General features: G+C 36.5%; 1 protein-coding gene across 2 annotated transcripts in view; it reads right to left on the bottom strand.

Moving 5' to 3' along the window:
- Window positions 1-15,298, bottom strand: part of NALCN (sodium leak channel, non-selective) — a 416,515-nt gene that overhangs the window by 378,083 nt on the left and 23,134 nt on the right. For both annotated transcript variants that reach the window (XM_037142536.2, XM_053670341.1), the window contains exons 2-3: window positions 7,743-7,886; window positions 4,409-4,591 (exon numbers count right to left, since the gene is read on the bottom strand). In XM_037142536.2, coding sequence (XP_036998431.2) covers window positions 4,409-4,591; window positions 7,743-7,850 — 291 coding nt within the window. In that variant the 5' untranslated portion in view covers window positions 7,851-7,886. The remainder of the gene's footprint in view (window positions 1-4,408; window positions 4,592-7,742; window positions 7,887-15,298) is intronic.

Here is a 15,298-nt window from a genome sequence, read left to right as displayed (position 1 = left end):
AGATATTACATAACACCTGTTGAATGAAAGATAGCAAGTGGTAGCAAGCATGTAGAGAAAAAGGAACCCTTGTGCACTGGTGGTGGGAATGAAAATTGGTGTAGTCATGCTGGAAAACAGTATGGAGCTTCCTAACAGTTCGGATTAGAAATATTTAATGATCCAGCCATCCCACTTCTGGGAAAAGAAATTAGGTGAGTGTGGGTAGGGTGGAGGAGAGTGGTGGTAGGAAAATGGAGAAAACTGTATTTGAACATCAACAAGAAATAAAATAAATAAAAACATGTAATCTCACATCAAACGTACTCTTTCATCTGTGTTAACATGCATGTCAACAGAAGCATGTGTTACAAAAATGATATCAATAAAATTATGACTTTATTTAGAAGATCACAATGGTGAAAATTCAGTGAAATGATACATTTCGAGTTGGCTCAGGACCTTATATTTAAGCACATTTGACCTAAATCTCAGCTAGCATTTAAACATTGAATACCAGTTTTAATGAAATATGAAGGTGTGCTGATTACTTCAAGACAAAATTAACAATGCCATTAAAATCTGCTTTACGTTTGTATTTAATCCAATAATACCTGAATAAACAACAGAACAATCTTACCTAATGTTAATTTTCAATGGTTGCAGATTGAAAGTTTTAAAAAATTGGTTTTACTAATTCATCCAAATATTGGTGAAAATTGGAAAATACATAAAATGGCTCATTTACATCATTTTGAAAACAACTTGGTCATAAATCAAGTATTTTCTTTTAAAAAATTGCTTTCACTTCTCATATTTAAACTATTAAGACCTCTGTTCATTCACTGTTCTGCCCACTTGGAATGAATATATAATTTATGTATCAAGTCTGTCTCTGCTCTTTTTATCATTGAGTATGACAATTAAAGCAACACCTACTGTCATTTTCATGGTGTGAAATCCAAGTATCAATTTATTAAAGAGCTTAAGAAACAAATTTTTATTCTAAGAAAATGTCATGTCTTTTTCATTCAAGTTAGAATCTCATAAAAGTCAACTCATGGTATTTCAAACCCACAGTGCTCCACCCAGAATATTCAGAAATTGCCAATGTCTGAATGACCAATATACACACAAGCCAGGGTTATCCAGGGTTCTCTGGGAATCAAAAAATTCAAAATATGATTAGGGTGTGCTGGAAGTTAAACTTAACAGTTACCTAAAAGATATTTCTAACACTCTCACAGGACAAACTTTCCCCCAAGGTGACCTGGTTTAGACACAAATTTTTGAAACCCAGATATATCTAAAACTAATGCTTGGAATAACCAGTCTACCACTTGTGGAAAAACAGACAATTTTGGAATCACACTGAAATCCATTGGTTGAGGCATGGTGGGTGCTCGCTACTTCCATGTATCAACACTTTTTGCAGTGGATTATCTATTACATAGCCACACTGCATTTCCTGGGGCCCACACTTACTGCACTCATGACTGCCTTTTGGGGGAGTCTCTGAGTTTATTGTTTTCTTAGTAAGTGCATCAGGATGATTGGGACTTTGATGATTCCTTTCAGGTTAAATCATTATACTGAACTGAACTTCTTTTGTATATTACCCATCCCAATATTCTAGAGTCACCCCAAAAGCTTGGAAAACCTTTTTCAAAGCTACTTACAATTGCAAGCAGCCAGCTGTACAAGTGCCTAGTTGGAATCAATTGTGTAGTGGGGTTAATAGTATCTTCCCAAACTCAATGTCCATTCAGAAACTCAGTATGTAACCTTATTTGGAAACAAGGTCTTTCCAAGATGTAATTACTGATGTATTATGTTTATTGACTTGCAAATATTGTACCATCCTTGCATCCCTGGGATAAATCCCACTTGGTCATGGTGTCTGATCTTTTTAATGTATTGCTGGGTATGGTTTGCCAATATTTTGTGGAGGATTTTAGCATCTATGTTCATCAGTGATATTGGCTTATAGTTTTCTTTCTTTGTTGTGTCTTTATCTGGTTTTGAGATCAGGACCATGCTGGCTTCATAATAAGAGTTTTGGAGTCTTCCTTCTTCTTGGATATTTTGGAATAGTCTGTGAAGGATTAGGGTTAGGTCTTCTTTAAATATTTTGTAATTCTCCTGTGAAACCATCCAGTCTAGGGCTTTTGTGTGTTGGGAGTTTTTTGATTACTGCTTCAATTTTTCCAGCTGTTATTGATCTGTTCAGGCATTATTCTTCCAAAATATATAAAGAACTCACATGTCTCCACTCCAGGAAGACAAACAATCAAATTCTAAAATGGACAAAGGACTGGAACAGACACTTCTCCAAGGAGGACATGCAGAGGGCCCAAAGACATATAAAAGGATGCTCAGCATCACTAGCCAACAGAGAGGTACAAATTGAAACCACAATGAGATACTACTTCTCACCAGTGAGAATGTCTATCATAAACAAATTAACAAACAACAAGTACTCGTGAGGTTGTGGAGCAAAGGGGACCCTGGTGCACTCTTGGTGGGAATGAAGAGTGGTGTAGTCACTGTGGAAAACATTATGGAATTTCTTCAGAAAACTAAAAATGGAACTACCTTTCGACCCCAGCAATTCCACTGCTGGGATTATACATTAAGAACCCTGAAACACCAGTTCAAAAGAGCTTATGCACCCCAATGTTCATAGCAGCACAATTTACAATAGCCAACTTCTGGAAGCAACCTAAGTGCCCATCAGTAAATAAGTGGATAAAAAAACTGGTATATTTACACTATGCAGCAGAAAGGAAGAAGAAACTCCTATCCTTCACGACAGAATGGATGGAACTGGAGAGCATTATGTTAAGTGAAATAAGCTAGGCAGTGAAAGACAAATATCACCTATAAGTGGAACCTAATTAACAAAACAAACAAGCAAGCAAAATTTCACCAGATACATGGAAATAAAGAACAAACTGACAGTAACCAGAGGCGAGTGAGGAAGGGATAGTGGGGGGAAATGGGGAAGAGTTGTCAAGGAACATGTACAAAGAACACATAGACAAAGCCAATGGGGGTAGGATTGAGGGTGGGAGGTGGGGATGGGCAGAATCAGGGGGAGTGGTGGGGGGAAAGTGGAGACAACTGTACTTGAACAACAATAAAATAAAGATAAAGGAAAAGAAAAACTCATTAAAAATCTCAAAAAATTACACTGTGTGCCTAAGAAAACAAATATGTACTTAGTTAAATGGAGATTACACTAGATTGGGATGAACCCTTAATCTAAAGACTGGTGCCCTTTAAAGAAGAAAAAAAGACACAGATATACAAAGAGAAGAAGGTCACGTGAAGACAGAGCAGAGATCGGAGTGATGCACTGATAAACTAAGGAATTCCAAGGATTGCCAGGAGCCACCAATAGCTGGAAGGGACAAGGAAGGGCTTTTTCCTAGAACATTCAGAACAAACAAGGCCTAGTGACACCTCGTTCTGAATTTGTGGACTCCAGAACTGATACATTTCTACTGTTTTAAGCCACCAGGGTTATAGTTATTTGTTACTACAGAACCAGGAAACTGATACAAACTTCCAACCAAGGACTTTGGGCTTGTTTGCATTTATTTATTTAAAGCGCACTATGAGAATAAAATCAAAGAAGGAAAGTCAGGCTGTAACAAACCCTTTGAGAACAGCACTGGGGTGATTAATAAATGTATCTATAGATGAACTTCGAACCTCACTTTTCTTAACCTCCATCAGGGGCATCCAATTGCACAATGTGAAATACTTAGGAGACAGTGTCATCTAACCCTCTATGAAGGTTAATGTGATGGAAGAAAGAGATATCCCATGAAAGAAATTTCCTTCCTTTTCTTTTTAATTTACCTATTTTTTTTTTTTGTTTCCCATTGGTGGCAATTTCAAGCTGTATATTCTTTTCTTTATTGTCTTAGAATTTCTCTCCATCTCAAGTTCTTTCTTTTTACACTTTATACCTTCAAAACACTTCAGGTTAATGATATCATGGTGAATATTATCAGTCTATAATATTTATAACATAACATTATTCAACATTCTATAAATCAATAGGTGCCTCATCTTGGGCTAGGTCACCCTGTTGATGACCTAGCTTAAGGTCATATAATGCCATCTTATTACTATAGGTGACATTATAGATTCTACTCTATCCTTCACAAAGCTGGTGGTTGGACTACCTAGCTCCTTCCCAGATATTCCAAGGCTTTGTGCCCTACACAACTTATTTCACTTTTTAAATATTAAGCATCATGGGTTTTTTTTAAACAAATTTTTGGAGTAAAACCCTATTTTAAAATACTTTGATGTAGGTAAAATAAATAGATGTTTCACTTTACTGAAATTAATATTATACCAATTTAGATTTTCAATGCATTTTGGTTTTTAATTTCAATAACATGGAAAGCCTTACCTTGACAATACCCCGGATGTGCATTTTTGCTATCATCTCTGCTGTGTAGAGAAACATCAATAATGTATCCAGAGTAAAGGTCACATACTGAAGAGGAGGATAGTGTTCGAACGTCATGGGTGTGTTCATACAGACAGAAATGACACTGATGATGGCACAGATGCGCAGCAAAGAGTGAACCCACTGCAAACATGGTCCAAAGTTATTATTTAACATTGTCAAATGTAATCAATCACAATATTTAGAAAACATAATAGTGAGATTAAAATATTTCACCAGTATATCTGTTTCATGCATATAAAATAGCTCATATATTTTATACCATTAATTCTCAAATCAGTCTAATTTCCATGCAAACACACTAAGACTCAGAACATTAAGAATCATTTCTGTGGCCAGGCATTAATAAGAGCCAAAGCCAACAGGTGAACCTGCTCAGGCTACGCCAAGTCCTTAGGTACTGTCCAGGGCGTCAGGACTCCATACAGGGAGATTCTGACTCAATTAAATATATGCTAGTAACTTATTCATAGCCTATCCTTATAAATCACAAATGCTTTTTATTTATTTTTTTAAAGATTTTATTTATTTTATTTTTACACAGGGGGAAGGGAGAGAGAAAGAGAGGGAGAGAAACATAAATGCGTGGGTGCCTCTCATGCGCTCTCTACTGGGGACCTGGTCTGCAACCCAGGCATGTGTCCTGAGTGACAATAGAACCAGCAACTCTTTGGTTTGCAGGCCAGCACTCAGTCCATTGAGCCATACCAGCCAGGGCCTCAAATGCTTTTTAAAATGAATTGATACATATCACTTTACATATGTAGGGTTTTTCTTTCTATACGTCCTTAGATATAACCTTTGTATAAAAATATTTTTAAAACTCTGGTATTACCCTACATTTTCAAAAGATAATAAATTGACTTTCTTCTTTATTTTGGAAAATGTTTTATATAAATTTAGCCCAGATAACTTTTCCAAAATTCGAAAAAAATCAAGTTTCTGTATAATTCATTCTAGTGGTCCATGTGCTGTGTGATGATTTTCCTTAACCTCAACATAAAGAAATAGACAATAGAAAAAGATAAACGTGTATATGCATGTGTACACTACATATGTATATGTATAGTATGTACAATTAATCACATATACCATTTTATTATAAAAATTAGCTAGGATAAAAAATATTGACTGCATCTTTACATTAAACCCATACAATTGATCTTACTAGTTAATTTTAGTGCACATTCTTAAATATAATTTAAATATGTTACTTATTGACTATCTTGTACATATCTATATATACATATGTATATATATGTATATTCATACGAACCCTTTATATTATACTCCCCCTGGAAAAACCTGTTGTGGTTTCATAGTGGACAGTTTCTGCAGCCATACAAGCCTGCAGGCACCCAAAGTAAAAAAGAAAAAGACTGTCAGAACTTTGAGGAGACTCAGGAACTTGCAGGCTGCTGAGTGGGTTTTAATATTAATCTGACAGCTATAATATTTGAAATATTCTCCACTAATATCATACCATAAAATTACTGGCAGTTAAAGTTATGTTAAGGGTTGATGTACTTTTCATGCAATTTGGAAGTCTTTAGTAAACGTCAGTGTGTGCATTGAGCCCAATCTGGACCTCCAACACAAAGGATGCAATTACACAAAAGAGCTATAAAAAAAGGGTTCTTTCACAACCAACATGTTTCAAATTTAAAGTATAAATTCTAGTTAAATATTAATTATTTTAGTTAGTGCTTGCAAGGCTACATCTGTAATAACACCTTTGTTAGAAATCGTCAGAAATCTCTGTATGTAGTGGACACTAAGAAAAATGAGTGAGTGCTTTATTCTCTATTCTGTTCAATCATTTAAACATGAATAGAAGATCTACTGTGTGTCAGAAATTATGCAGAGGGCACAAAAATGGAAACAGGAGGTTTCTGACTCATCACTACTTTGAAGTATGATATAAATAACATATACATTTTATTTATATACAATATACTCATATATACATATAAAATAAGTAGAAAAGTAAGAGATTTATTTTCTCTGTGATGGAAAGGGGCAAGTGAGGAACTTTTCAGAGTGGATGGGGAAGGGATGGTATAGGAGATGACCTTCATGAATGAGGGGTCTTGATACATGAGAGTTGCAAGGAAAGGGCCTGTGGGTAAACAATGTGCAATTGCCAGATACACTGCAGGAGCAGGAAGTCACAGATATGGCTCAAGTGGACAGTATAAAGATCTAGGAAAGAGCAGTTGCTGGGCAAGTTAGAATCAGAAGGTAGCCCTAAATATAATACTAAGGCATTTTAATTTGCAATGTGGGTAATAGGAATGTTTCAATGATTATAAAGCTGAAGGGTAATGTGAACAGAAATGAAAACATGGAAAGAAATGTGAGTAGGCTGGAGAAGTAGTCTAGAGGGTCGACTAATGAAGAAAGATTGGAAAGGTCAGGGAGACCAAGGCAGATGATCTTTATCTTGGTCAAAGGAAAGACAAGCACTGTGAGAGTAACAGTCCATGTCCTCACTTCAGCTTCCACTTATACTATTTCATATTTGTAAGTATAAATGTGTATTGTATATAAATAAAATATACATATCAGACTGCAAAGTAGTGATGAGTCATAACCATGTTGTTCCCATTTTTTGTGTCCTCTGAGCCAGCATAATTTCTGACACATGGTGAAATTGATCCTATTCTGGCTCATAGAGTTGAGTTTTCAAGACCTATGAATATGCCATTCTGTCTTAGCTCTGGATGCTACCCTGCCTAATATACAATAGTACTTGATATATCAGCTCTTCCCCTCAAATGCCCATCAGCTTAGACAGAGAGGTGACAAAATTCTTCAAGAGACAGTACCCACTCTCTCATTAACCTTTCCTTTAATTAAAACTTGCAACACAGACGGAGAACTTTAACTCCAAACATTTGATTTCCTCTTTACAGATTCATTCATGTTGAGAACTACAAGTAAAGAAGGCTTGGTAAAAGAGGTTGCTCATGTAGGACTTTAGCCTTGGATCAGCCTGCGAAGTGCTATCATTTCTACATGGGGTGACTGTGAGGACAGCATGTACAGAAGAGGAGAGGAGAGGCTACCTACCATACCTTCCTATGTGAGTAACTCAGAACAAAACCTCATTATTTCATCTCAGTTGTTCTTAACTTTCAGACTCCTAGACTTATCCATATTCTACTGCACTCAAACACACATTTCAAAGCCAAAGGTACATGATATTTGAATATATGAATTAAATTTCCTTTACATCAGCATGTGCTTCACCATACTTAAAAAAGAAACTTACTGGCTTGTTAATCCAGAGTATGTCAGCATTGTCTGACAGAGATTCATCAGGACCAAAGTCAGTAACTGGCTGGGCCTCCACCCTGGAGCTCTGTTTCCTTTTGAGCATGCTGAAGTTAGCTCTGGTGAGTGAGTGCAAAGCAGTCTGGGAAAAGAAAGAGAGAGCTGTGTTAGTGACCTACCTCTTTTTACACCCTGATCACAAAACGCCCCCCCCAAAAACGATGAATATCCAATGTGTGTCCATTCACATGTTAATTATATATGTGTTCCATTATACTGTATTTAATAAACACATGCAAATAGAAGTTCTAAAAGAACGAGGCAAAAATCAATTTCAATAAAAGCCTGAATTTTTTTCTCTCAACTCAATAGATCATCTTGTGTTCCTCATAAACAGTTTGCATGCCACTTTAGACACTACCGGTCTAGACTAACTGGAGTAAAATAGCTTCACCTCTCAGGGTACCCATACGAGTAGGAAATTTTTGAGGTTTATGCTTATACATCTAGAGCTGCCTCCACCTATAGGTGGTCTCGCCGGAGCACAGCTGATCAATCCAGATGAAATACTTAGATGTTTCCCATGATTTTCCCTCAGGTTAATTTAATGTGACACTCAGAGACATCTGTTTCCAGTACAAGTCCCAAGTTAATCCCCCAATTTTGTTCTTGCCATAAATGATGTGGGCCAGAGAGCATGGGGCAGAACCTACTGTAAATGGAGTTTTTTCTTCTTTTATGAATTATGTGATTACATCAATTCTTCTAGCTACTCTGAACTATAAACCCAAATTACATTGACAAGGGAGATGAGAGGCCTGCTTGCTTGCACTTAAATTTCCACAATTCTGACCATCTACATCTTTCTATATATGTTGCCTCCTTTTGTCACTGCTAATGCCCTCCATGATCCAGCAGCCATTGAAGAAAGGAGACGTATTATATATATGTCTGACATTCAGGACACAAACAGCAGACAAGTGCAAGAGATGTAAAGGCAGGTGGTGCCTGATAACACTGTGTACCAACAGACACATTCCTCATTTGATTAACCTTGGATTGAGTCTTAAAGAAAGATGAGTAGTGAATGGTTTTTGGATGCATACTATGTTTGGGCACTCTGCAGTGATATTTTATTTATCCTTTACAACTGGTAGAAGAAAGGAGACATCTTGTCTTTTCAGGAAAGCACTAGAAACTCCAGCCTTGAGGCAGCTAATAACTTGACCATGGCCACACAAGTAAACTTGAAATTTAAAAGAAACTCTATTTGACTACAAAATCTAAGGTGTTTGTCATTGATCATGCTGATGTTGAGGACTGATTAGGAGGACTTCTAAAAGCAAGTAATGGAGGGATTATGTCCTAGAGGAAGTGCATAACCGTGAAGATGCCAAGTCAAGAAAATGCCAATAGTTTTAACACCAGGAATGTGCACTGATACTCTTATCTTCTGCTCCTTGGAACTAGAGAAGAACCCTAACCAAGAAACAGAAGATAGATACAATGTGTTGTATCTATGTGCAGTTGGATGTATGTCTAATTGCACATACTATAATGTGCAATTTCAATTTACACTGGGAAAGAGAACACAGAAGCTCAGGAAAAATGGGCTTTGAATCTGATTCACTATGTTTGAGTACCTGCCTCTACATCTATGTTGTCATTGATGCACTTAGGTAGATACATCTGTGTACCCAGAAGAAATCAAACTGATTTGCTTTAAGATGGGCTAGGTATTTCCAGGCTGTCTTGTCCCAAATGTTAGATTTAAACATGGGATTGCAGTAGGCTGAACTAATTAATTTTATTTTACATAATTGGAGTTAGGGACCCCTGGCATTGATATGTAAATGTATGCAAAATATTCAAATTAAGCTTGTTCTCTGATTTAGTGTGGGGGAGAAACATCTGGTGGTCTCAACTTTGGATGCTTCTTGAACCACAGTCTCTCTTGTACTCAAAACTGAATACAGACTCTTTCAGAAATTCTTTAAGATCACACACAAAAGGGAGGAAATAAAGACTGGCTTCAGCCCTGGCTGGTGTGGCTCACTTTGTTGAGCATCATCCTGTAGACTGAAAAGTCACACGTTCAATTCTGAGTCAAGGCACAGGCCTGGGTTGCAGGTTCAGTCCCCAGCTGGGGCACAAACAAAAGGCAACCAAACAATGTTTCCCCCTCACATTGAGTTTCTCTACCTCTCTTTCTTCCCCCTCTCTATTACCGATAAGCATGTCCTTGGGTGAGGAGAAACAAAGAAAAACAGTGACATCACAATGTTGTTCAAAATAGATACAAGAAAATTTATTAAGCCACTAGTCTTAATGCCTTTTTCACTGAGTCAGTGGAGACTTATGAATGGCCATTTATGGTTCTTATGACTTGGCCCTAACTTATGATCTGAAAAATATTTGATGCATAAATGTGACACCTTCACATATGAATGTTATGCAGCTTTTATTATAAATATACCACCTGAAGCAAAACCAATGATTACGGACATGTTTTTCTAGAAGTAGACATCCAGAATTTATTTTTTAAAAATCTCCATGTTGTTAATTATTTGGCCCACCAAAATAATGCAACTTAATAAGTGACATTAGTTGTCATCCACTTTCACCCTGATTTTATCCACTGCAAAAGTGCCATGAAATCAAAGTGCCCAAGAAAATTCTCTCCAAACTCTCCAAATTGAACATATTATATATGTTTAACTCCACACAAACACAGAAACTCAAAAACCATCACCTGAATCACTAAAATTTTGACTAATTTAATAATATTAAATATTATGTAAAGCATGCAAGTAACAAAATAAGTTCAAATTACAAACATATAATGCACAAGAGGCAAACACAAGGCCTGTGAGCCATATCCAGCCCTCCACCTTGTTTTATCTGCTCAGCACCTTGTTTCTACCCTGCAGCAGCACCGAGCTCCTTGCCCCTAGTTAAGGAGTAGTTACCTTTATACAGTCCTAAAATTACATTCGGCCCTTTGAAGGCAACTGCAAGGCTGATGTGACGCCCCAGTGAAAATGAGTTTGACATCCCTGATAAAGAGTACAAAATTAATTTGAGGCAATCGATTGTAATAATTTTCCTTTACATAAGGAAGTATTGTTTTACACATTCATTTATGTTGAATCAATATAACTAAGTGCAGCAAACCTTTTATTCCCCTGATAAAGAGCAGCAGGGATATTTAAGTATCCTAGGTAAGCTTATTATTTGATAGGAAATTGCTTCTGTGTATCTTAGCCTTATCACCATTATGTACTTATAACACAATATGTTTTCTACTTACAGAAGTGTGCTTTATGAAGCACTGTATTAAATTCAAAAATCATGGCTTCCAGCAGCTTTTTCATACTCATTAGAAGTAGTTGGTATTTAAATAGTTCAATAGTATGAGGAGAATGCACAGTTACAATATGTCCACTGATAAATCTTGAGTTACTCAGAAACAGCTAATGGCAACTCTGGCAGAGGAAGTACTTTGGTTCATTTGCTCTCTTTTAAGTGGTTAATATCCAGTGTTATATTCTTTGATAGCTATATTTCACTTCTGTTGGTATATACTTTCCTTAGGTCATTCCCACTGTCTTGGCCAAATTAAAGCTAATAAACTCAGTTTTCTTTAATAGTAAAGTGTTGAAACACTATAGGTCATTTCTTCTCCTTGTAGCCCCCTTGGGTGGGCATTAAACTGTTCTGAATCTGTTTTCTAAATTATGTATTCCAGAATGTCTCTTACTTGCTGTCCCATATGTTTGTTCTCTATATTCACCTTCCTAAATGAGCATCTGTTCTTACAATTTCCATCACCATCTATTGGTATTCAGCTACTATTACTATATCAAGTCTCTATGCTGCTTCTCCCTTAGAGACAGGCCATACCAACAACATTATTACATAAAAATCAACAAGACAACTTGTCATCAGTCTTAATTCCCAGATCTTTCTGCACTGAGCTTTTCAGGACCTATATGCAGATCTTCACATGTGCAGGACTGCGCAGATTTTCTTTTCACAAATCCTCACTGGTGATTTTTTTGGTCATTTCTCATTCCTTTGATGTACAAGGCTCTTTTCACTTTTATCCCCATTGCTAGAGCCCTTTGTAAACTACAGAGCCTCAGATCTTGACTATCACAAATATCAATCTTTTAAATATGTCTTGTTCTTTATATCAGAAATCAACTTCCCAACACACTGATATGTTCTCTCCAGAAAACTTCAGCTTATCCTATTGTTTCTCATTCATTCATTTTCACAGAAAATATTTGCATCCACTGTGGTATCAGGCACATTGATTTGTGTTGGGTGTACAACATGGAACAGTAATGACATTTGTGGAGCTTACAATCTGCCTGCTTTATTTAACCTGAAGCTTCAAGGACATAGTGCCACTGAATTTACTAGCACTTACTTTCATCCCTATACCCACAGGCTCCACTTGAATTGGCTAAACATATAATAACCCACCATCATCCCACCCTTCTCAATGACTTCAGATCCTTTATTCTAGCTGTGTCCATTTTGCTGTCTGTTGCCAATCACACATCAGTCCTTCCTAGTCCCTAACTTAACTCATGAAGAGTTGTCATTGTTGTGTATGTGATTTGTTTGTTATAAGTGGAAGATTTAAGGTTTGGGAATAAAAGTGTAAACAAGAGAAACACACACTCTAGCAGATTCATAGCATTTATTTGATTTTATAAGCCCCCAAAGAAAACATAAGTCACTGATTTATTTTTAATTGCTAAGTGTCACTACAGTAGGCAGCATATCAATCAACAACTCTTTGTCTGGTCGCTTAGGTTCACAAACTTTGGGGCTTTTTCCAGTAAAATGGTGACATCACACCATTGGGACTCCTCAAAAAAATTAAAAATAGACCTATCATACTACCCTGCAACTCCACTTCCAGGATTTTATCTGAAGAAAATAAAAACTCTCACTCCATCTTGAATGGCTGAAACTCCCTTCAAGCCCACATTATCTTGTTCCTCTGCTGAGGGCACGGAGCACCATGTCCCATGCTCTCTCAGCATTCTGCAGAACTCTTTCCATGAGATAGCCTCTTGCAGCCTCTACAGCCCATTCAGGACTCCAGCAACCCTGGTATCTTCTGTTTAGTGATGCTCCATAATTACCTTTGATCTTAATAAACAAAACCATTTAAGGAAAAGTGTTAAAGATAGAAATTGATGTAAAACTGAACGAATATTTACTTATCTGACTACATTATAAAAAAGGAAACACACCAAGAGAGAGAGAGAGATCTACCAAAACTCTCACAAAAATGTGACAAAATGCTTTGGAAGATAGGGAAGTTTCCATGGTAAAATAGAGAGCTCATCAGTTAATATCCTCCCAAATTCTGCTGATTGCCATGTAAAAATAGATTCATCCAACAAAAAATGTTTCCTGAGAGCATGTCATGTGCCAGGCTTGTTCTAAGCATGTCATGCATCATGTCATTTAATTCTTATTAGAATCATTTCACAGATGAGGAAACACAGACATAGAGAAAGGATGTAAACCTAGATAAGTGGTTTATAGAACTATTAAATTAAAATTTCACTTTATTACATAAGAGATAATAAAAACTACTTTGTCACTGTATTTTTTATTCAACTTGATGATTATAAATTCTCTCAGCATCAATTATTGTTTGTGAAAATAGTACAGACATTTCTTATCTTTTAAAATTGAATTTTTACTATATGATTAATTTATAATTCTCCCAGCTGCACATTTATTAAAATGTGTCTATTTTTTTGAAACAGGGAACAAGAAATTATTAAACTTTCTTATCAAATCTATTTAAATGTCACTTCCAGGTTTTTGAAGTCATTTATTCATTCATCCATCCTGTTTCCTTGAGGGTGAATTCTAAAAATATTCTACTATGCTTTTATTATCTTTTCTATGAATTTTGAAAAAATAAAAAAAGTATTTAATTTCAATATGGTAATCTTACATCAACAAATTAAAAGTCTCAGGCAAACTTGGCCCAGATCCATAAACGGGGAATAAGTTTAGAACCCAGGAAGTCTGTTTCCTTGGGAGAACAGAGGTAAGGGAGAAAGGGAGAGAATGGGCAGAGAATTTTCTTCTTACTTTTGAACCTCAAGAACTTTTATAAAATTAAAATGTTTTGCAATAGTATTTAATTTCATTTTTATCTTTAAAACAAGTAAAATGTGACAATAATTATTTTTAAGCTTAAATAAATTATATCTAACATTTTTTGAGAGTTTATGATGTGTGAGACTCAGAGCTTTGAGTGGATTATCTCGTTTATTATTTTGCCATGTCCTGGTGAGACCGTTGTTCTATTATTCCTATTTCACATATAAAACTGAAGTTGAGAGAAGGTAGGTGCCTAGCCTGAACTCACTTTCTGACCTTTACCCCAGTGGTATTGATCTGTCCACATATTTCAATCTGACTTTCCCACAGCTTTGTGAATAGAACCTTCTTTTCCAGAGATTAGGCACAGGGGGTTTCCAATTCTTGTCTTCCCCAAGTCTAAAGAGTGAAGTTAAATTCGTACATGACTGTCCCTAGAAGTATAATGTCAGTCCTTTCAAGCCATTCTCAAACAAACCTCTGTCATCAGTCCCCTTTGCTCAAGAACTTTCATGAGCTAGATGTGTTTTTCCTTCTAATCAGGCTTCTGCTCAGAGGAAAAAGGCAGGCAGCTGAGTTCTTGTCTCTCTTAAAACAACCCGAGTTCCATATCTGCCCCAAGGACACAGCAAAGCTGATCACTTTAGCCAGAAAACTAAGACATCACTAAATTTTTTTTATAATAAATTTTATTTAGTTACTTTTCAAGTACATTTTTTATCTATTTCTCCCATCCCACCCCCCCGCCCTGTCTCCCCCCTCCCTCCAATTCCACCTTCCCCAGTCCTCATCCCTGTGTCTTTCATACTTGTTCCTCAAAATCCCTCCCCCTTTTTCCCCTTGAATTACCTTCCCTCTCCCCTCTGGTCACTGCCCACTTGTTCTCTATTTCAGTGTCTTTGTTTTTATTCTGTTTGCTTGTTTGTTTTATTCTTTAGCTTCCTGTCAAAGGTGAGATCATATGGTATTTGTCCTTCAATGCTTGACCTATTTCACTCAGCATAATGCTTTCCAGTTCCATCCATGTTGTTGCAAAGGGTAATAGCTCCTTCTTTCTCTCTGCTGCATAGAATTCCATTGTGTATGTGTACCACAATTTTTTGATCCATTCATTTACTGATGGGCACCTAGGTTGCTTCCAACTCTTGGCTATTGTAAATTGTGCTGCTATGAACATTGTGGTGCATAGGTTCTTTGAAATTGATGTTTTAGGATTCTTGGGGTATAATCCTAGCAGTGGAATTGCTGGGTCAAAAGGCAGGTCGAAATTTTGACTAATGGGTTCATAGCAACCATCTCTCTGACCTCTCTCCGCCTCTCTCTCCAAATGCACTTTTCATCTGGGTGTTTTATTTATGTCTTGGACCTTACAAATCAGAATGTACCCCTGCAAAAACAGAGTGTTACATG

The sequence above is a fragment of the Artibeus jamaicensis genome, unplaced genomic scaffold (genome assembly GCF_021234435.1).
Source record: "Artibeus jamaicensis isolate MK-2021 breed Jamaican fruit bat unplaced genomic scaffold, CSHL_Jam_final contig_559, whole genome shotgun sequence".
NCBI lineage: Eukaryota > Metazoa > Chordata > Mammalia > Chiroptera > Phyllostomidae > Artibeus > Artibeus jamaicensis.
Note: the sequence above shows the minus strand (reverse complement) of the source record. Positions and strands in the feature narration are given on the sequence as shown.